Source organism: Anser cygnoides, chromosome Z (assembly GCF_040182565.1).
Source record: "Anser cygnoides isolate HZ-2024a breed goose chromosome Z, Taihu_goose_T2T_genome, whole genome shotgun sequence".
NCBI lineage: Eukaryota > Metazoa > Chordata > Aves > Anseriformes > Anatidae > Anser > Anser cygnoides.
Window position 1 is genome coordinate 38,878,521 of NC_089912.1, and position 22,623 is coordinate 38,901,143.

General features: G+C 35.2%; 1 protein-coding gene across 1 annotated transcript in view; it reads left to right on the forward strand.

The window, feature by feature from the left end:
- The window catches only part of MFSD14B (major facilitator superfamily domain containing 14B), a 30,862-nt gene extending 14,938 nt beyond the window's left edge, over positions 1-15,924 (forward strand). Inside the window, exons 3-12 of the mRNA XM_066988120.1 lie at positions 445-507; positions 2,925-3,052; positions 3,828-3,942; positions 5,674-5,892; positions 7,184-7,297; positions 7,852-7,923; positions 9,956-10,068; positions 11,935-12,032; positions 13,868-14,025; positions 14,317-15,924. Of these exons, the coding sequence (XP_066844221.1) occupies positions 445-507; positions 2,925-3,052; positions 3,828-3,942; positions 5,674-5,892; positions 7,184-7,297; positions 7,852-7,923; positions 9,956-10,068; positions 11,935-12,032; positions 13,868-14,025; positions 14,317-14,520 (1,284 nt within the window). The 3' untranslated portion in view covers positions 14,521-15,924. The remainder of the gene's footprint in view (positions 1-444; positions 508-2,924; positions 3,053-3,827; positions 3,943-5,673; positions 5,893-7,183; positions 7,298-7,851; positions 7,924-9,955; positions 10,069-11,934; positions 12,033-13,867; positions 14,026-14,316) is intronic.
- Positions 15,925-22,623: the final 6,699 nt, after the last annotated feature.

Consider the following 22,623-nt stretch of genomic DNA (forward strand, 5'->3'; position numbering starts at 1 on the left):
TTCACAATTGCCCCAAAAGGCACTATGCAAATAGCTCTATTTTTCTTGACAGAATGTGTTACCCAAAACTCATTTTTACTCCTAATTAGTAACAATGATAGAAATAACTTTTTGAAGAAGTTATCTGTCAGAATTCTATGATGGGTGCCACATGGAGATGTTTTTTCTCATATTAACCCCTCTTCTAAGCCGAGTTCCCCAAATCAAAACACTTATGCTGTACTATGCAGTCTGTTTCAAGAGAAAAATTGATGCCAGTGTATTCTTGGAAAAACTTGTCAATATTTCCTCATGAAGATAGGTAGGAGTATAGTTCCGGGTAAGCTACCTTTTTTTTAACAAGTCTCACTGTAGCTATTCTGTTTTACAAATCCAGATTAAACCTTGGAGCAATTGTCTCCTTTCTCTCATAATTCAAATAATGCTTTTTTTTTTCTCCTTTAGGTTTTACATGAAACATTTACCCATCATACGTTTTTAATGAATGGTCTTGTTCAAGGTGTTAAGGTAGGATTGTTTAAAAACTCATTTATATTTTTATGTTCCTCTATTGTAATGAGTCTTCCCTGCATTCTACATAAGAACATCTTGCAGACTGAGGATATAATTAGTTCTTAAACAGATTTTCCATTGTTGTAGTTGTTTTCTTATCTTGATTCAAGACTTACAGCTAAATGTTAATATCTTGAAACAAGTAGAATACATCTCAAAGTTTAGATGCCTTATTTGAATGTACCAGTTGTAGTATTGTAATCTTGTTAAGGATCCTTCTAAGAATGCAGTCAGGTTTTTAATGTCTGCTTCTTAATGTTGGATGACATATATCAAAAGCGGGTCAATGTAGCTCCGATGATGACATTGAGGTTAAAAAAAATGAAGTACTTAAACCACTGAGATTTTGTTTAAGATGTGGTATAAAAGCTATTTTTTTTTGTTTTGTTTTGTTTCTTTTACCCCCCCCCCCCCAGCTTGTCTTTCTTTTATGAGTTATATTTTGACTGTTCTGTGATGGTCAAAAGATACAGGGTAGGTCATTGCTTATGGCTGAGACCATTGCATTCCAGTGGTGGTTGTGCTAGATTGTTGCCACACACAAAAAAAAAAAAAAAAAAAAAGATGTAAAAAGTTCTCTAGCATAACTGAAACTCTAAAGGCTCTTCTTTGCTAACCATCTTAAAAAGAGACTTCAAAGCACTTATCATTAAGATGATTTATGATAGATAAAAACTATTTAGCTTTGTATTCTGTAACAAATTGTAACAACATGATATCTTTAGGAAGAACTTGCTATCTTGCTACCTCACATGGTGAATGGCAGAAAACCATGCACTAGGAATATAGGGATGTCTCAAACTGAAAAAAAGTAACTTTGTTAAAGTTACTTCTTAGCAAAACCAAGTTCTTGTTACTCCTAATGTTTTCTTTGCACTTTGTACAATGTAAGAGTTGAATGTAATGAGGAGCATCATTTAAAAGCAGCCAGCTGAGGATTCCTATTGTTTTCTACAGAGCATATCTGTAGAAAAGTGCATAAATCTCATGGTGTAAATGTATGTATTGCTGTAACAGGTATAATAAATGGGAAGATAGACTAGAGTGAACTTGGACTTCAGTGTCTGATAATTTTCTTCAAAAAGTTTGTGAAACATTAAAAGAGTTCTGGATGGTAGTTGGCAAAACATATTTGCATTTTACCAAAATCTGCAGGGAGCAAAAACATTAATTTTAACTGAGTAAGGCATCTAAATTTCCTAGGTTTTGGTGGTCTGGCTTTGTAACTTTTGTAGCAATTTACTTACTGAAATCATTGGAAACCGAGCAGTTTAGGAGGACTGGGCATAATGCTTTGTTGAAACAGTAGCCTACATGGATATGTTGAAATGGAACATCATTAGTTTAACTCTGGAATTTAAATATAAAATTAACTGGAATAGACTTTCAGAGTAATGAGGTGTTTACAAAACAGAGTAGTGAAGTGTTTACTAATGTTTGGATATACGGCAGAGTTGGATTGACCAATTAGGAGGAAGGTGTCACTTCTGGGGGTTCTGCAGAGTCAAATACATACAAAGCTTTGCTTATTATAATTCTTCTATGTAATACAGAACAGATCTGAGGCCTTGATTCTAGGATTTTATGAAATGTTTTGTTGTCCAAATGTGGTAACTCTTGATTAATGCAATAGAGAAAACGGGGTTATATACAAGTATTTTGTATATCCCATTTTGCTTATTGTCTGATCTCCAGTTGCATGTAGTTAGATATTCGAGATTTTAAAATACCCAGTATTTGATCCTTATTTTTTTCTATGACAACTGGTATTTGTAATCTGTCGTATGTCACTGGACCATCATTATGGTGTTCCATTGTCTCAAGTTGTCACTGTTGCTTAAATGAGCCTCCTAGTTGTTGCAAAGTACCAATATCCCATGCATGATAAATTGTATGAAGCCATAAACATCACTCCATTTTCACAGCTCAGTTTGGTTTGTTTCAGAGAATAGTTAAATTACCTGAAGGTCTCCCTTAGGATGTTCATGTCCAAGTTAGAGGGAAATTTGTGTTTGGCATCTAGCACTAAGAAGTCTTGTGATAGAAGCTAAGAAGGTCCCCTTTGTGAAACTTGACTGTAGGTTTTGGACATTTTTTAGAAGCTTTTGCAATCTGTGTTACCACTATATTGAATCAAATTGAGCATGAGAAATGTTATGCCTCTCTTTTTTCCAATCCATTTAAGTTCAATGAATTTGAAACATAAAACATCTAAATCACAGAAAAGTAGACTGCACAAGAAATTGTATAGAATTTCAATTACCTTTTTGCGTTTAATTTCAAATCATATTGCCAATTAGGCTCATTTTTTTATATATTTTGGTTAAAGTGAAATGTAAATGTAATCATCAAGTATTTTTCTTCTATCACAGGGTTTTTTGTCCTTTCTCAGTGCTCCACTAATAGGTGCTCTATCAGATGCATGGGGAAGAAAGTCGTTTCTTCTCCTTACTGTTTTCTTCACCTGTGCCCCAATTCCATTAATGAGAATAAGTCCATGGTAAGTGGTACATAAAGTAATAGTGATCTTATATAGTAATATAGTAGAAATTCAATCACAGGGGTAGTTTGGGGAAGTGGGACGAGGACAGTAAGGCAACAGTGAAGCCACTTCCCTTTCAAGACACAATTACATTATTGTGGAGCTTTTTTTATTTAAAGGGTGTTAAAACTGTGAATCTTAAATGTAGAAGTTATGGGAAGTGATTTAGGTTACTGTATTTGCATAACTAAAACAGTAATTGAAACAGTTTGATAACCATAATTCATTTTTAAATTCAACTGTAATTTTTTACCCTGAGGACGCTCAAAATGCTGTAATAAACATTTCTAAAGCTAAGTGAAACTTACACTTTTCTGTGGTCAGTAAATTCTAATTGCCACAAACCAGATCCCTTAACTCTGGTTAGGAAACTTGGAAGTCCTAACTGAGTAGAAATGACTTTGTTCTTTAACTGACTGAGAAACTGAGTTCTAAGACAATTCATTTTTCATAATTTAAGCTTTCTTCAATTTTGAGAATGTGAAAATGTATAGGTATCATGACTGGAAAAGGCTGTTTCTTTTATTTGCTGTAAAGTAAATATTAGGATATCAAAAATTAAAATGCTGTTTTCCAATATTTAAGTCAAACTTTGCAGTCCTGTTTTTATTCATCTCCTGTAAAGCGCCAGGTAGTTAGTTTTGGATGATTGCTTTTCATAGACTAGATACAATCTCACTTGAAAAGAAAAGCTAAAGCTTAAATTTTCTAATTGTTGCTTTTAAATCATTAGGTGGTACTTCGCTATGATTTCGGTATCTGGAATCTTTTCTGTTACCTTTTCTGTAATATTTGCCTATGTAGCTGATGTAACACAAGAACATGAAAGAATTACAGCTTATGGACTGGTAAGATGCACTAAACTTGGGGAAAAAAAAAAAAAGTCAGATTATAACCTTTGTATTGAACTTGTGTTTTGGTGCATAGAATGTCTTTTGACTTTAAGTAATAAAGTTGATACAGAAAGGAATGAACCGTGCATCAAGACGTATTGTTAGAATGTGGGGATTCTAATTTAGACTTTTTTTTACTGCTTCACAGGCTGTTCTGTGCTCATAAGAACAGAATAAGAATTTAACAACTTTACTTGCGTACAGGTCATGTGCAACAAAATATCTTTTAGGTTTTGCAGGCAGGATAAGAAATGCTGATGCCAGTGCAAGTCATTTTATGCTAGTTTTAAAATATCTCTCCCCCACTTGTATGTGATTTCTTTGTAATATATAAGGGCTTTTTTTAACAGTCGAAATAGTGAGGGAGGGTGAAAATGCATAATGAAGACTATTTAGTAACTTACTGATAAACTTTTTCAGTTAGCAAGGAAAGAGGAAAATAGTTCACTTCGTACAAACTAGCCTTTCCAGAAATAATATAATTCCTGGTTAGTTTGCTTTTCTGAATGTCTGTATTTGTTTAGGTTTTGTTCATCTGGAGGCCCACTAGTAGGTGGATATCCTTAGCCTTTCAAATTCACTTATCCCTTCATCCTGTGTGCATCTGTTTTCACCATACAGATGCTAGTACATTGATTCTTGGCAGTACTGTACATTGAGCTGTTTAAGGTTTCCCTTTATTTTTGTCCTTAGAAAGGTATAATTCTCAGAATATAAATGATTTAGTTCTCTTGAACTTGTGTATATTTTTTGTAGCAGAACCCAAAACAAAATTAGAAGTTCTGGAATCGATTATCACCTGTTTTTTTCGTATCTATAAGGGGCCATAAGTGTATTTGCCTGCCTGTAAAGAGAAAGAAAATCTAAAATTCTATTAAGTATTAGACTGAAGTGCAATCGTTTTCGTGAGGAAACGTCTCTTTCTAATCAGTTTGTTATAGCTTTTTCTTAGGACATTTTTTAGCTTGGCATAAACCTAAACTAGCTTCTGCTGTTACCTATTCTATAGAATAGACATGCAGTGTAGTTTTGGTTTGGAGGCTGGAAAACAGTGGTAATTAAATCTAGCTTTTAAATATACTTTTCTGATGATCTTTGTAGTGAAATTTAACTACAGTGCTTGTGATTTTTTATTGTGTTCCACTGTATATGAATGTAGAAAGATTTGTTAGTAGCTGCATGTCTTTACAATGTAATTTGAAGTAATACAGCTGTTGAAAGTGTTGTTAGAACTAATGATTTGCTAGTTTGCTGTGCTGTCCAGTGGTACAGTTGTAGCTATATACTTTTAACAAAAGCACTACATATTTCTCTGTCACCCAGATTAGTGAGGCTCAAATTCAGTTAGACAGGCGTTAAACATGCTGACAACTTTTTAGTGAAAGCTCATCAAATTTCTCATATTTAGAAAATAAAATCCGTTTATTTAAACTCAAAGTAAGAGTTCCTTTGCTTCAGTCAAAGTTGGACTTTGAATGCATATGTTTTGTTTGGTGGGCTCTGGAGGATGGATGGAGAATTTTTGGGCCTATATTCACTGTCATATATAATTTTTGACTTAAATTTTGACTTTTTTGTTTCTTACAGCTGCATTCTGGGGTGAGGGATGTTGGTTCAAATTTGGGTATTATTCTGCAGTGGCAGAATAACTACTTTAAAAACTTTGTAAACTGTTCTTGTGCATAGGTATCTGCCACGTTTGCAGCAAGTTTGGTAACTAGTCCTGCCATCGGAGCATACCTCTCTGCCAGCTATGGAGATAACCTTGTTGTAATAGTGGCCACACTGGTGGCTGTTACGGACATCTGTTTCATCCTGCTAGTTGTACCAGAATCCCTGCCAGAAAAAATGAGACCTGCTTCATGGGGAGCTGCTATATCATGGGAACAAGCAGACCCTTTTGCGGTAAGATGCATTTCAATAAATAATGAATTATTTTTTGTAAGCTTCAGGAATCTTTAATCTTACTGGTAACTTGACTGTTAGTCACGTATAGCCTCAACATGGTAGTCTCTGTTCTCTGCTTGTGCACGAAAAGATCTAGCTACATTAAAAAAAACAACAACAACAACCAAATAAACCAAACTTTGTGGATTAAATGCTTCTTGAATTGAAAATGTTTGGGATGAACTTCAAAGGGAAAATGCTTTACCTCTCTTACCAGCTTACTCTTTTCTATAGTAAGAGAAATGCTAAACTCTTATGCTGCTACAGATCATGAAACCTGATATTGTAAGATTTTTTCATATTCATTTTATGCTTTGTGCTTTATTTATTTTTTTTTTGTGCTTGTTTTTGCAATATCTCCTCACCATAGATTTGCAGTTTTGGTTATTTTGTAATTTTTTAGCATAGAATGAATTTATAAATATTTTTTTTTTCCTATAGCCATATACAAAAGGGTTAAAACACATAATGCAGTCTTCCTACTGACTTGTTCATCTGTTCACACTTACTGAGCTAATATGAGTTTGTGTTATGCCTTGATATCTAAGGGAGGAGAGAATGATCTTAATGAAATTATCTTGCTGGGAACTTGTGAATGTTGTAAGATGAGTGACTTGCTTGAAATAATGCAGTTAAAGAATAGTTTTTCTACTATGTATTTGTTACTCAATATGAATCATATGTGTAAATAGGTGTAAGAAATCCAGAAGGAAAAATATTCCCATAATTTGGCAAGAGAAACAGTTGTATTGAGGTTGTGATATTTGCTAACATCTTTCAGAACAGTTTATTATGGAGATGAATCATTGAATCATTTAGGTTGGAAAAGACTTCTTAGATCATTTAGTCCAACCTTTAACCTAGCACTGCCAAGTCCACCATTAAACTATGTCATGATATCACTTAGAGCCTGGGAGAAGAGACCAATAAGTTAGATGCAATGCATTTCCCGAAGTGTTATATCATGTTTTCAGTGAGTACTTGCAATTTGACATGGAACTGTAGCTTCAAAAATCAAATAGGAAACCTTGAAAAAAAAAAAAAACAAACAAACCTCTGGTGCAAAGCACCTTATATAAGAGGGGGCAATTTCAAACTCAAACTTCAGCTTAATTATTTCCTTGTATGATTTTTGGACTAGTATATGCGAGCAGAAATGGATTGCAGAAAATGAATCTGACATCTGCTTTGCTTATGCTTTCATTAGACTTAATGTTCTAATAATTGTTTTCTTTGCTTTTTCTTCCAGTCTCTGAAGAAGGTTAGAAAAGATTCTGCTGTTCTCCCGATCTGCATTACAGTGTTTCTCTCCTATCTGCCTGAGGCTGGCCAGTATTCTAGTTTTTTTCTGTATTTGCGACAGGTAAATGTTAGTCACTTCACATCTTACTAAGTATGTTTAAATAGGGTTTGCCTAAGACCTGTTTCTTATCAAAGGCTTTGCTTAGGAAACTGCTTTTTGTCAAAATACTGCTTTAAGGAGTAAAGGTGGGGTACTTTGCTAAATCAAGAATTGAATGATACTGGAAGCTTGACTCCTGATGCGTAATCCCAGCCATAGTTTAAGCATGTGTTAATACAGTCAAGCGGACCTTTGTTCCCACTGAATGTAGCACTTTGTATGTCTTGAGGTGGGGTTCTGCCTGTGGAAGAACTATTGTGTCTGTGGGAGGTCATAGAGAACTTCTTTCTCTAGATGTATGACTTTCTGACTTTCTCTGACTCCTTTTTCTAAGGCCCATTTTTTTTTTCCTGTTTGCATTTCTTTGCAAGCAGTTATTCTTTAACATGAACGCTTCCTGTATGAATTCACATTACAAGCAGGGATCAATATTTTCTTTTGAGAAGTTACGTTTTTACTACTGATAGCTCTGGATTGTTTGGCATTTCTTTTATGCATTTTCTGCTTCTCTTTAGATTATTGGTTTTGGATCTGCTAGCATTGCAGCATTTATAGCTGTGGTAGGCATCCTGTCAATAATAGCTCAGGTAAGCTTTATTCTTTTTAGTGTTTTGTTGAGTAGTACAAAACTTGATGCTGGGGAACACTCTTCTGACTATTAAGTTTGTCTATATACTTAAATACTCTAAAACATCAATATAACTTACAGTCAGTAAAGGTTACATTCATGTAGATTGTGTAAATATCTCTTTAAATATGCTTTCTTCAGAAATACTGGAAATGAAACTAAAAGTGAATCAGTAAATGTAATGAAACGCTGGCTTGAAATGATCAAAATGATGGAGGAAATTGCATTAACAATAATTAATGCAAGACCTGAAAGGAAAATAAGGTATTTGTTTTAAGCAAGTCATCCTACTTGTACCTGTTCAATTGGCTCATGCTATCAAACTCATACAAGAAAATGCATGTATTGAGATGTGTACATGGCTATTTAGGCTCAATGTGGAGGTTGAGGAATTATGAGACTTTGGTATATTTCTTTCATACCTCTTAACTGGCAACAGTGAGCTGTTTTTTGGAGGTCTTTTATACCTTATAGTAAGCAAACAAGTGTTTCAGTGAAATATGTTGTCTCTTTCCTTTATCCATGTAAATTTTGCTGCCAAAGGTGTATTTCTTCATTTGTGTCTTTATGGCTACAGTTTGCCTTCCTGTTGTGACAACAGAAAGGCGAATGGCACATGTAATATGCTGTAACCTTGTTGCCACCCTCTGCAGAGTGGACCTCTTATTTTGCTGTAAACAACACATTCCTCAGTGTTTATTGGTTCCACTGATGTCAGTTGTCCTTGATTATAAGTACAAGTCATTATTTTAATCCTTGCTTTGTTCTGATGCTTTTATGTGCACTCATATTTGCTAATCATACTTTATTTAGACCAGCATTTTTACTAAAACTTTACTAATACTTTAGTATACTTTAGTATTTTGCTAAAAATAGCTGCTGTTTGGCTTCATAATTTTCAATATTAGAAGGAGGAAACTCCACTCTTCTTTTTTTTTTTTAAACTCTTCGAAGAATGCAAATTATTGAAATAAGCTTTGCTCCATAAATACCGATTTGCACTGGCATGCTGGTTGTCCTCAGAAAGAACTGATAACGTAGCTATAGAACTATTGTATTCTTCTGTTATTTAACTTTCAAAGTATTTGTGTCTAAGAATGGGAACAATTAAGAAAACTAGTGTCAGTAAGATGTATATGAAAGAGGAAGCATGCTGTGCTCTGCAATCCTTCTGGTTCCTGTTTTGTGGCTTTTTACTGATGCATTGCTGAATGTCTCTTGTTAAAGAAAAGTGCACTTTTAACTGAGTGAGGCAGTCCATATGGATTTTGCCTTTCTGAGAACTTCATCTTCTTGCCATGAGTCTATTGCTGTTGTATATGAATTTGGCTTTCCTTCACCCTTAGCAGTAATGCCTCTTAAAACAGATGAAAACCTGCGGTCCACTTTTAGTATTAGTTTCTATGTGCAAATAAAAAGGCTGTAACAGTGGTGTAAAGAGTAAGCAGAATATGAAATTAAACGTGTAGTAAAAGGGCTTGGCCAAATTTTAGTGCATGTAGTGAACTTAGAAGGTCAACAGGATTTACATAATGGTTTTGACTGTAAAGCCAGGTAGTAATTCACCTGGCCTAAAGACTTTTTTTTTTTTTTCCCCTAAGCCAACAATCTTTTATTCTTGAGTATAAGTTGATCCTGGTACATTCATCCTGTATCTTAACTTGGTACCAGTATTTTTTGTGGAACTCTCTAGCCTGTAAGGAAATAGTATTTTAGGAGTAGAAACAGAAGCCTGTTTATAGTAGCATTTCAGTGTCTGTTTCTATGTACATAGACGAGGCAAAACATACACTTCTGGATGTTCTGAAGTAGAAACACAGTAATAGTTAAGAATAGTAGCATCAACTTTTGATATTAAGGTAGTCTGCATTTTAGACTTGCATAAACGGAAAGTACGTGCATGAATAGTGTGAATGAACTCAGCAGTTGGAAGGTCATTTTAGCAATCAGATGTTTTTTTTAAACTTTCGGATGAACAATTTCTCTTGCAGACTGTGTTTCTCAGTATCTCGATGAGGTCAATAGGGAACAAAAATACAGTTCTCCTGGGTCTTGCCTTTCAAATTCTTCAGTTGGCTTGGTATGGTTTTGGATCTCAGTCTTGGTAAGTGTGTGTTTTCATATATGCATTTCTGATACAGAACTAAGAGTATCTCTCCAAGAAATCCTTCCAGTTAGTTCTGTCATAATGGATATTTAAATGTTTTCTGAATTAAACATGATTATTTGCATTACACTGCCAAAGTTCAGTTTGTATTTTGCATGTGTAGTAATGATAGTTTTCCATGTATGTATTGTAAATTGGAGAGTAACAGCCCTTTTGAAAAATTAATCTTTGTAATATTTTACTATGTTGAGTTTTATATCTACAAATGGATGAAACTTCTTAAACTCACAAACTAATAAGTAGCATGTTCTTTCCACTAGTTCCTATAGATTGATTCTGTCAAACAGTTTCTGGGCCTCTACCTTTTTCTACCCTTTTGTTCTTCTGCTGTAACTGTTTTTGGTCATAGAAACTATCTAGAGCTGCTTTTATTAGAAAAACTAATAAGTAAGTAAGTAATGTGAATTGAAATGATGAGCTGCAACAGCTCTTTCTTTACGAAGTTTGTCCTACTAACAGAGCTATGAATGTATCAGAGCACTTCCTAGAGAGTTATTATACAAGTGTTGTATACTGTGTAACAACAGTAGGTAGTTAAACACCACCAGGGTGCCCTGTCATTTCTCCTCTTCAGTAGAACAGGGGGAAAAATGCAATGAAAAAGCTCCTGGGTGAGATAAAGAGAGGGAGATCACTTACCAGTTACTCTCATGGACAAAACATACTCAGCACAGGGAAGATTAATGTAATTTATTGTCAATAACAGATTAGGACATTGAGAACTAAAAGCAAACTGAAAACACATTTTCCCCATCTCTCCCCCCTTCCCGCCTTCCCCCCTCCCAACCCATGCACCTTCTTCTATTTCCTCCCCACTAAGCAACACAGGGAAATGGGTGTTGCAGTCTGTCCATAATGCTTCATCTCTGCCACTCATGCTCTTCCCCCAGCTCCAGCATGGTGTCCCTCCCATGAGATGCAGTCCTGGCTAGGAATCAGCTCTTGCACGGGCTGTCAATGGGCTGCAGCTTCTGGCAGGTCAGATCTACCTACTCTGTTGTAGGCTTCTCTGTGGTCTGCAGTGTGGAGATTAGAGATTGGCTCTGCTGTGGGACCCATGGATTGCAGGGGTACAGTCTACTCTAGCATGGGCCTTGCCACAGAGGAACTTCTGCTCTGGTGCCTGGAGCACCTCCTGCAAGGAGACCTTGGGGTCTGCAGTGCTGTTTCTCTCACATTTTCTCACTGCTTTTTCACAGCTGCTGCAACACAACTTTTTTTTTTTTTTTCCCTCTTTCTTAAATATGCTGTTATAGAGGCACAACCAGGTTTGATTATGGGCTCAGCTTTGGCCAGCAGCAGGTCCCTTTTGGAGCTGGCTGGAACTGGCGCTTATCTAATGTGGCTCAGCTCTTAGTCTCTTCTCACAAGGGCACACCTGCAGCCCCCCTGCTATCAAAACCTTGCCATGTAAACCCAATGCCACAAGTTACACTGTTTCACTGGAAAACTCAATGAAAATCATCTTTTTACAGTCTATGGAGACAACAAGCCAGTATAGCACTTCATTTTCACTCCCTTTATCATCTCCATTTTAATAGCTAGCAGAGATTTAAATACACTTTTATTTCAGCAAGCTCAGGGTAATTTATGGGAGGGGGAACAAGCAGAAGGCCCTGACCAGATAATTACTACTCTTTAGGTATTATAAAAAGAGCATTTTTGAAAATGCATTAAGCCTTAAATGTGCATGCCCTTGTGGCCCTTCTTGCAGGGTGGATATAGCGGGGAGGAAAGAAAAGTGACAGGGAAGTAATTAGATGGGTATTCTCACTTTTAATTCAGATTGTGTGCTTAACACAGGATGATGTGGACAGCCGGAGCTGTAGCAGCCATGTCAAGCATTACATTCCCAGCAATCAGTGCTCTGGTTTCACGAAATTCAGAGTCAGATCAACAAGGTGAGCATTGAATGAATTTGTTTGAGCATTTTGAATGACTCTCCTGTCCAGAAAGCAGAATATTCACCTAGGTGTACTTTTTAAATATGTTGGTGAGTAATGAGTTTTGCTGGTAGTAGCTGTAGAAGACTACCAACCCGTGTAGAGAGGAAGCAGGTACACGCATTTATCAAATTTGCAGTGCAAAATGCGTAGTTTGCATCTAACCAGTTAGTTCTCTTCTAGCTTCCTCTAAAATTACCGCAAAAGCAACAACAACGAAAAAAACTTCATGTTTTTCCCTTCCTTTTTTTTTGTTAAAAGTAACCTTCAGATAGTGATAGTGAGTACTAATTTAATAGTACTACCTTTTTAACAGAAACTAAAAACATATATTAAAACCAAATTAGAATAAACCTATACAAGAAAATGTTCTATTTTGTGTGGGAAAGTTTGTCTTTTTTCCTGTAATACTTCAGATTTTCAGGAAATAGAAAAGGGCACTTGATTAAATAGGTGGTCTGAGAAAACAGAAACATGAGAAAGATATGTGATTGTGATTGATGGGAAGGAGAATAAAAAACAGAAAGAATCCTCTTAAGTGAGTTGTCACACAGAATAATGCTGCCACATAGTAATTGAATTTAGTGTTCTCTTTTAAAAAATCCCATACATATAAATCATAAGTATCATTCTTGCTTTAACACTGTACAACTTGAAATTAGGTAAGTGCAGTTAATATAGGAAGCACTAAGGAGGTACAGTTCTAGGAGGTAGATTTCTACAGTTAGAAGGGTGTATAAGGCAGTATTTTACATGGCTTTTTGATCATTCTGCCCCCTCCTCTGCTCCAATTTTTGTTTCTAATAAAAACATTTAAAAGATTTAGAAGACCAGTTTTCTACTGAAGTCGTGAAATTAATAGTTTAATTAAAAGATGTTGATCTTTCATTTTACACTGAGAAAGCTACTGCTAATAGCTTGATCATATTATGCTGTCCAGAGTGAAGTTTTGCCACCTAGTGGCAACAAAGATTTTTCAACTTACATGTCAACGTATGGTGAAAGAGCTCAGACAACTTTCTTTTTGACCTATTTGCTTTCCTGTGGTCCTGCAAGTTACTGCCGCAAGAAGGAAAGCGTTATGCAGACAACTAACATCATCAAAATACTGCCATGTAGCATATTAGTCTTTAGGACTGTCAAAATACTGCACCTTTTACACTGTCATCTCTTGTCACTTTTTGAGCTTGGAACAAAAATATAACCATAGAAGTTTGAATAATGAAGCTTTCTAATCAACATTTCAAAATACTTCAGGCTAAAATTGCAGGCAATGTAGTATTATGAATTTATTGTAGTACTGTTGAATTTAGCACCACAAGTAATTTCAGTACCACACGGGGTACTGAAATCCTGGTTTTAGACTGAAGAAGGGAAGCCATTTATTACAGTTTGTTCATATTTTGCTAATAACGTTCCTTAATATGTAGATAAATTACTCTAAATTTCACTTGAAAATAAGCTGGGCAAGTACCATGCTTAACCTTTGCCACCTTCATTGGTTGAGGGTAGGATAACTGCAGTGCAGAAAATTAGACTTGCACATAAATTAAGAACTCAAATGGATTCCAGTGGAATTAAAGTACAATAACATAGCTATGGTCGTACAGATGATACTTTGATCCAGAAAGTTATTTTCAAAGTATTTAAGAAGTTAGCATGTAGAAATAATTGTAGGGTGTGCTATTTTGAAACAGTCATAAGAATACACTTTGAGCTGTTTGCTTTGAGTATTACATTCTTGATTGTAAAAACAACAATGACAACAAAACACTTTTTTTTTTCTTCATTAGGTGTTGTCCAAGGAATAATAACTGGAATAAGAGGTCTGTGCAATGGCCTGGGACCAGCACTGTATGGCTTTATTTTCTTTCTCTTTCACGTGGAGCTCAGTGAATTACCACCAGATCAGACTTCTGAAAAAAACACAATGCTAGATCCCAGGGATGAGGTAAGTTTAACATTATATAAAGTTTGCGGTATAAAATTTTGTGGGGTAAAGGTCTGCCACGTGTCAATTGTTTTGTGCATGTGTCTGGTTTTCTGATCAGTGTGCAGATCAGGTGAGGAGTTGTAGATGCACAAAAGTCATGTTGCAGATCACATATGAACTGGTTTGCATACAGTTTATAGTCGGTGTAAATGTCTCTCAGTATCTCTAGTCTTAATGGTATAGTTCTTAAGACAGAAGTCAGTGTACTTTAAACTTCATGAATTCTGTGTTGTGCTTATTTCCCTGCAGAGAGCAATCATTCCTGGTCCACCGTTCCTGGTAGGAGCATGTATTGTTCTTCTGGCTTTTCTAGTCGCCTTATTTATTCCTGAGCACAGCAAAGCCAGCAGCACCAGAAAACACAGCAACAGCATCAGCAGTACTCTAAGCAACAACCTAGACCGAAGTAGTGAAGAGGACATTGAACCATTGCTGCAAGATAGCAGTGTATGAAGGCTGACTTCTGAGGAGACTATGGAACAAATTAATGCACTGAATTGCAGATTGGCAAGCTTGGTAGGATGTGTGTGGACCTCCAAAAGGAATATAGCCATGTGCAAGGGAAGACCACATTATTATGATACTTCAGGTTGATACCACACTTGCCGGAGGGCTTGTTTAGTTTATGAGGTCACAGCTATGTGTGATTCTATTCAATGTGACTGCAAATGCTACGTCAAATCCTTACAATGGGCAGAAATGTGAATATTTTTCAAAGATTGAATGTTCAATTCCCAAAGTTGTATGCAAAATGATCAGACTTGAGGCAGAACAGTTTCTGCCATCACTTCTGAGGTCGTTTTGCATTTTTTATGCCTTTTGTCTGCACATATGGCCCATGTAGTCCTCATGGTATGAGAAGGACTGATCTATATATTTCTGATATCTGAAATACTGTCTATCAGAAAAAGTCTTTATTTCTCAAAGACATTCTCAAACATTTTATAGTAACAAGAAGTCCAGTAGTTACCAGAAGGCACTGATAGAACTGAGATGGCTTCTGAGGGTGCATGATCACATGTGGCAGTCACTACCCATGAATGAAGGTTATATTGAAGTCTTAAACCCACTTTCCAGAGAAATCAGTTCTGCACAGTTCAAGCAAATCCAGGTGGCATCTGAAAGCACTGGTTGCATTAATGTTTTGCCGATTTTAAAATAAATAAATAGAATTTTGCTTATAAAATGAGCAGCATCAGAAATATGTACAATCCTGACTTCATAAGCAGGAAAAGCAGTGGGTGTGAGAGTAGTTTACAACAATAAGTACGTATATTTATTGCATTTTGTCACTTTATCTGCCGTATGAAATAATCTTTACTATTAATTCTTTTCACGCCTGCCTTAACTGCTACTTAGTGTTTAGTTATTAATCATATTTAGCCTTTTTATCAGTGTCTTACCTGCTGAATCTCATGGATATATTCATATCAAATTTTCCTTTCTAAAAGATGCTTTAAAGGAGATATGGCTACAAATATACTAATTTTTAGAGACATTTTATGAAAAATATACAGATTTATATATGTATTTTGCTGCAGTGTAAATGGACCATTAAACCCAACTTTATTGAAGTACTCCTATGAATGTTTTATATGTATGCAATATATGTAGATATTTGTAAGGAGTTCTAATTTTTCCAGATGGGTGCTGTGTAAATCATGTATTATAAATGTAATGACGATACTGACAGATATACAGTTTTTTAAAAGGATTGTGTTTTGACTGAACAAATTTTAAAAATATATATTTTGAAACTTGTTCCACGTTAAGCAATGATATCAAACCTTTTGTACTGTATGGTTTGGTTTTTAAGTTAATAAGCTTCCTAATGCATAATAAATCTTGGGCTTTCTAGATTTTGTCTGTGTATGTTCTTCTAGTTTCACTATTGTGTCTTCCTTGGTTCAGAATGGAAAAGGTTTGATCCCAGTGCTGTGGCACTGAATCTGTCATCAAGCATGGTGCAATGCATACTTTGAGCAAAAGTCCATATGGTGTCTGATGTGGTGTCTACTGGGGTAGAGAAGTGGGAAGAGTGGAAAGGAAGTAAGCTTAGAAAAAAAAAAAAGGTAAAAATGGCACTTCTGATCTGAACAGTACTACAGCCTTCAGATGCTTTTTCTGATGAGGCTTAGGTATTTTTTGTTTTGAATTATTTGGAATTCAAATCTAAGCTTTTATGATGGGTATTTCAGTTTTGCTGCATGCCAGACTGCAGTCAAGTAAGTTTTGCTGTGTCCCAGTGTAGAATGTCTTAAACCTGACAAGAAACTGAAGAGATAATATGGTATGTTAATATTAAAAGTGGTCAAATTTATTACTAACAGTAATAAATAGGAATGGATCACATTTGAATTTTTAAAGAACAACTTACTGTTAATAAAGAACATCTTTGGATAGATTGACTAGCTAATGCAAGTGCATCTTCCACATGCTGTGGTCTTCTAGAACAGTGATCTTGGCTTTTGATTATGCATCTATATCAGTCAACGTTTTTTTTTCTGAGTATGCACACTTACAGCATATATTTGTTTAATATTACATTACAAATGTTTTATAAACCCGGGGAAAGGAATTTTCAGGATGTTTAAAAAAAAAAAAAAACATTCCTTTTTTAATAACAAGAAAATTCTTGTTACTTCTTAATTTCTTTCATAATAACAAACGATATACCTGTACTGTTGTACTAATATACATTGTAAAACCTAAAAATGGAAATGAAAGAAGGATGAGATACAGATGAAGTAAAAAATTTTAAAGTGTTTTAATAGTTCAAAAACCTCTTTGGTCTCACTAGAGACCACTACTCACTAGTGAGTAATGTGATGGAATATGGTTCATAAGTTTTGAAAATCTTGTTTTAGTGTTGATACAGCAATGCAGAGGTGCTGTTCTATGGTCGGTTTATTTCAATACTTGGTTTTAATGGTTGTCATTGCTGAAAAAGATACCTCAAAAAAGTATGTAGAGACAAATGGAAAAAATTACATTGTTGGTTGCTCTTACTAAATTAATACTGTTTTTTAAATCCCATCTACCAATTATGTTGAAATTTTTGTTAAAATTCTGCTAGCAAGTTTGTCTTTCCAGGTGTCAGTCGTTTGTTCTTGCAAGCCAACTAAGGTGTTAGACTTGTGTTTTTAACAAATGGGTTCAAAACCCACTTCAGATTCTTCATTTGGAAAACTTTTTAAACAGGTTAGAAAAATTCTCTTTCAAAGCTCAATTGTACAGATATGAGAGTTCTTATAGGTGGTACTTGCACAGGTTTTGGCAGCAAAGTCAAGTGATGCTCTAAGCATTTCCAAATGTTTTCTAAATGCTCTTGCCATAAAACAGTTTTATTTTATTAAAAAAAAAATAGTTATTGTTAAAAGTTAATCTTGAAGGAACAGGGTTTTTTGGTTTGTATGTTTTGTTTATGTTTTAAGGTATCTGCTAGGTGCCGTAGTCCTGACAAGCACTTGTCATCACTGAAAAGGTCAGCAAATTTGGAATGCTTGCTTGTCGTCTTGTGAAGATGTGTACTCATCCTTAAGTCTGACAGCTGTTTTAAGTACTGTGCCCCTCTTGTTCCAACGTATTGTAACTATTCTAATATTTGAAGGCTTTGTTTTTATAAAATTAACCACATTGACAATATCTGGTAGCAATTTGTGTACTTCCAGTTCAGACTTATTTGCTGCACTTGCTTGTCTGTGAATGATGCAGTGAAAGGACTTCACTGTAAACTTTCTGAAAAAAAGAACAAAAACAAAACTTTAAGTGCAGTTGAAACAGCCCCTTCACTGATGGAGGGGCTTGCACAGTTTTTCTATAAAACATTATTTTTATTAATGAAGCTGTTGAGAATGCATCTTTTCCAGTACATCTTTCCTTTACTGGCTCACTAAAAAGTAGTAGCTCATGCATTGCATCATTTAAGCAATCTAGCAAATACCATAAGCTGAGACCTGTTCTTTCATAGCAAACCTCTCACACTGTGTGATTTGTTCTAATACATATTTCTTCAAATATTCAGCAGTATTTTCTGTGTATTTTCCAGCAATATTTTCTATGTATTTTCCAACAGTATTTTCTGAAAAGAAATGTATTTTATCTTGTCCCATATTGTTTTATGGGCAATGTTTCAGCCATTTTTACTCAAGCATGAAGAACAAATGTGTTCCCAGTGGTATGTGGCTTTTTGTATTCACATTAGAAGCCTCTTTTGAAGTTTCTTAAAATTTATCATTATGTTTAATGAAATTTTGTAAAGTACTGAATTGAATATTGCATGATTTCCAGCATCACTGGGGGGGGCGGGGAGGGGGGGGAGTAGGTTTGTCTTCATGCTCTGGATTTTTTGTTTTAATTGTATTGCTAATCCTGATGGTTTCATACTGCCATTAGCTAACATCTCAAGGCACAACATAAACTTAAACAGGTTCATTGTTAACAGGAGTGGATGTAAATCAGTATTTCAAGTAGTCTTGTTGATGATTTGAGTTCTTTTTGTCCAATATTTGTTGAATCTGATTAGGTTGTCATTGTCAGCCACATTACAAGGTAATAACAAAGAGGTTTTACTAGGAGTAGAAGAATCAGCCTTGCAATTTTGTTTACACCTGCTCGTATTATTAGTACATTCTAGACTCTTCAATCAATAGTTCCTTTGAAGGAATCATTTTAAGCTACTTGTAAGAGTTACTTTAAAGTGAGAAAATACAATCCATACAGCTACTTAATTAGGCATATGTGAACTGCAATACTTCTCAATATCCTGAAAGTGAGTGAATGAGTGAGGGTGCCCCTGTAAGCCACTCCAAACTGTGAAGCACCCACTCTTCCCATGGGATACTTTATAATGTGTGACTGACATACAGACCAAGCAGTGGAGCCAATGTCAATATATGTATTAAATGTTAGTAAAGCTTCATTTCCTTTTTATTTTTATTTATTTATTTTTTATTTATTTTAGATGAAAAGAAATTTAAACAGAAGTTCTAATATTTTCTTCCTGCATCACAGTGGGTTCTCTTGCACACCCTGTGGAGTGTGCACCCCACTTTGGAGGTCACTGTTCCAGAGCATGCAGTTTTGTTGTGTAACAGTGTGCAATAACAGCAAATGCCTCACTTTGTCAGGGAGGGAGTAGGTGTGCTTTAGGGCAGCTGCTCTTTTCTGCTTGTACTGAGTTAGGCTTCACTGATACAGAGAAAAGACATATTAATTGTTCTGCTTCTGTGCATCTTCCCCTCCCCACCACCCCCATCATCTTCAGTAGAATGTATTGTGTCTTGGGAGCTCCATGGTGAGAAGATTGGTGAGTATAGACAAAGGCTTAAATCCCACGTGTTTAAAGAAATACATGAAACCAGGTTTCTGTGTTCTGGACAACGTCTCTTGAAAAAGTGTAGCAGAAAAAAAGACAGTATGTCTTCTCTCATGGTACAAAGGAGTAGTCTTGCTCTGCTCTCCAAAATAATATACTTTGCAATACAGGGAAGGAGGATGTTGGGCTGGGTTCAAAATACAATTTTAGGCCTAAGATTCTTACTCCCTGGCCCTTATAGACTGTCATATATATTGTGTTGGTGTAAAGGTAACTTTACCTTATGTATTGTATATGCAGCATTAGTTCCTAAAAGCAGGAACATTAAAATCCTTCCTTGAATTGAAAAAAGTTGCAGGATCACTTGCTGAATCCCTGGGGAGTATAGAACCAGGTAATGTAAATTCAATCAACTAAATTAAGTCCTAACTATTTTAATTCCAGGATATTTTTTATAATACTTGGTTCTGTTGGCAGCAAACAACGGACACTTATGATTGCATATACAAATGAGAATTTAGGCTTATAAATTTCAGAAAGTTGTTTGTATCTCAAGTGTCCCTTGCTGTAATAAATTGTAATTACAGTAGGTTGTAATGCTTAAGTATCAATATAATTGTGTAAGAAACAAACGTCAATGGAAAGTGTGCTGCTAGCTCTACTCTGAAAGCAAAAATTTGATCAGAAGGACATTGTTTAGACAGGGTGCAACAAAAACTGACAGTGAGCAATGGGCAAGAAACATCAGCAATGTCAGATGATTTTCCTACATGTATGGAAAATGTTGATACTTTTGAGACCTAGCTGTAATAGTATTATTTTCTCCAGAATATCTTTTTAAGGGTAAGTATTTTTCTTTCCCTTCTCTATCCAGTTTTGATCTTAAGTTAAGCTTAAAATATATAAGCACATTTTTAAGCTTTGAAGAAACATATTGCATTTTTTGGAAGTGATGAGTTCTTTGTCACTAAAGAAACTTAATCATATGTGGAGGTGTCTGCTCTAGGGTATGCAGCTGCAACTTTTTTCAACCCGACGCCTTTTCTCAGAGCAATGACTCAAACATCTCTGTGAAAAAATAGTGAAGGAAAACAAACATGACTGAATCTTCTAGCAATGGAGTGAAGTGTTAAATGCCAGGACGAAACATACAAATGAAACATACAGTTATAAGCATCCTTGCATGTTTCTTAACACTCCAATTTTTTAAGACTGTCTTTTTTATGCTTACATAAGCACTGAAGTGTATTTTGTAATCATGGGATGCATCTGTAACTGGTTTATACATAACTGCAACATTAAGATTCTGTAGGCTTGCCCAGCTGGGCTTCCAACCTGTGCTGTTTGCTCATGCTTAAATGCACTGGGAGGTTTTAATCCTAGCAAGTTTTAAACTTTTGAGTGCTAATAGAACACTTTGTACATCCATTTACATATTGTTTTTTTCTAACACAGAGAGAAATAAAACCAAAAAAGAGCATGAGGAATATAAATATTCACTAGACTATGCTGTATAAAGTCAATTGTGTTCTGCAGATCCTTGTCAGGAACACATTTTGACCTCTGAAAGAGGTTGCTAGCCTCTGGGTGGTCCTTAAGAGGCAAAAGCTGTTTTCAGGGCTGCTAATTTAAGATCTGAGCTTGAGTGGTTAAGGATTTAATGTGTTTAGAAAATGTTTCCCTTTCTCAACAATAAGCAAGTTTTCCCTACCAATGAGTTAGCTTTCATTTTTCAGATGTGAAGGTGTGTTATAGAAAATATCTTGGAAAATATGGAATACTGAATACTTCTAATAATTATGGAACTAGATAATCAAAACCAAACTATTTTCTTTAATCATTTTACTACAAATCATATAAAAACAGAAGATGTGGCAAGATAAATAGAAGACTGATTTTTAGGGTTTCAGAATAATTCTGAAAATTATTCATCCATACATGAAATTTAGTAGCAGCAACACTCCTACCTTTCCTGGAGGTGAAAGAAAAGAAAGAAAAGAAAAATGTGATAAAGGGCAGACTGTCAGGCAGCATATTATGAACAAAATATTTTCCTAGGGTACTGTCTGAACAAGAGTGGGCTGGTGCCACTTTGTCATCACAGCATCTGTCAAAAGGAAAAACAACTCTAGGCAATAAGCAAACGTAGTAAAAACAACTCATTTGCCCTATTTCTTCCACCTCTATTGGGTAAAAAACATCAAGCTACAATGTAGCAATAATATTAAAAAGTACTGTACAGGCAACTCAAGAAGGTGGTTAAGACCAGGGTCTTTTATTTTATTAGGAAATACACAAAGGTAAAAGCTTATCTCTACCTTGGTGGAAGAAGCCCAGGGCAAAGATCTCAGAATTTCTTTGCTTTTATTCAGTGTTGAATGAGGTTATGTTTTTAAAAGAGACTACAAAATCAGTATTTTTATTTTTTAAATGTGTTTCTTTTTCATTTATTACAAAGACTGCAAACTCAAGATTTTCCACTTGTGTTGTTATATTTCTAACACAATTAACAGAAATTCTGACCCACCTAAAGTATAGGGTGAGTGTAGTAAAAGTGCCTTTGAAATAGAATGGGGGCTACTGAAGAGAGAGAAGGAAAGAAAACAGCTTGATTTTCAACTAGTTGTCTTTTGTAAGCATATGAATTTTCATATCTGATAAAGATCTCATGAAGTGAGCAAGCTTTGTCTGGAAAATGAGACCATGAAGATTAGTACAGGTTGCAAGAAAGCTTTCTTAAAATTGTTTAATTAAAAAGTGTTTTCCTTCTAGTAAGAGCTAACTATGAAATGGAATATTTTGACAACCCTCTGAAAAACCACTTTAGCCAAGGTTATATCTGAAACCTCTCTCTCTTTTTTTTTTTTTTTTTAATAAATCATATGAATTAAAAGCTTATAGGAAAACCTGTACACCAAGCTTGGTCTCTGAAAACAAACAAATAAAAAATTTTGCTTGCAAAGAAAAACACTCAACCTAATCTCACAGATTAATTTTCCTTTGATAGCCCACGTGCTGCAACTTTTCTAATATTCATTCATCCTCTTAGAGGAACATGCATGGCTTCAGGTACTTTTTACTTTAAAGCTGTGAGAGTCCATCTGCTGCAGTCAAGTCATTCTGTGGCTGATGCCAGTAGCATATATTTCTGCTTAACACACACCTGTCTTTTTTTTCCTTCATTTATTTTTTCATACTCCAGTATGTTTTTTTCCATTGACATGGCAATTCTTGCCTTA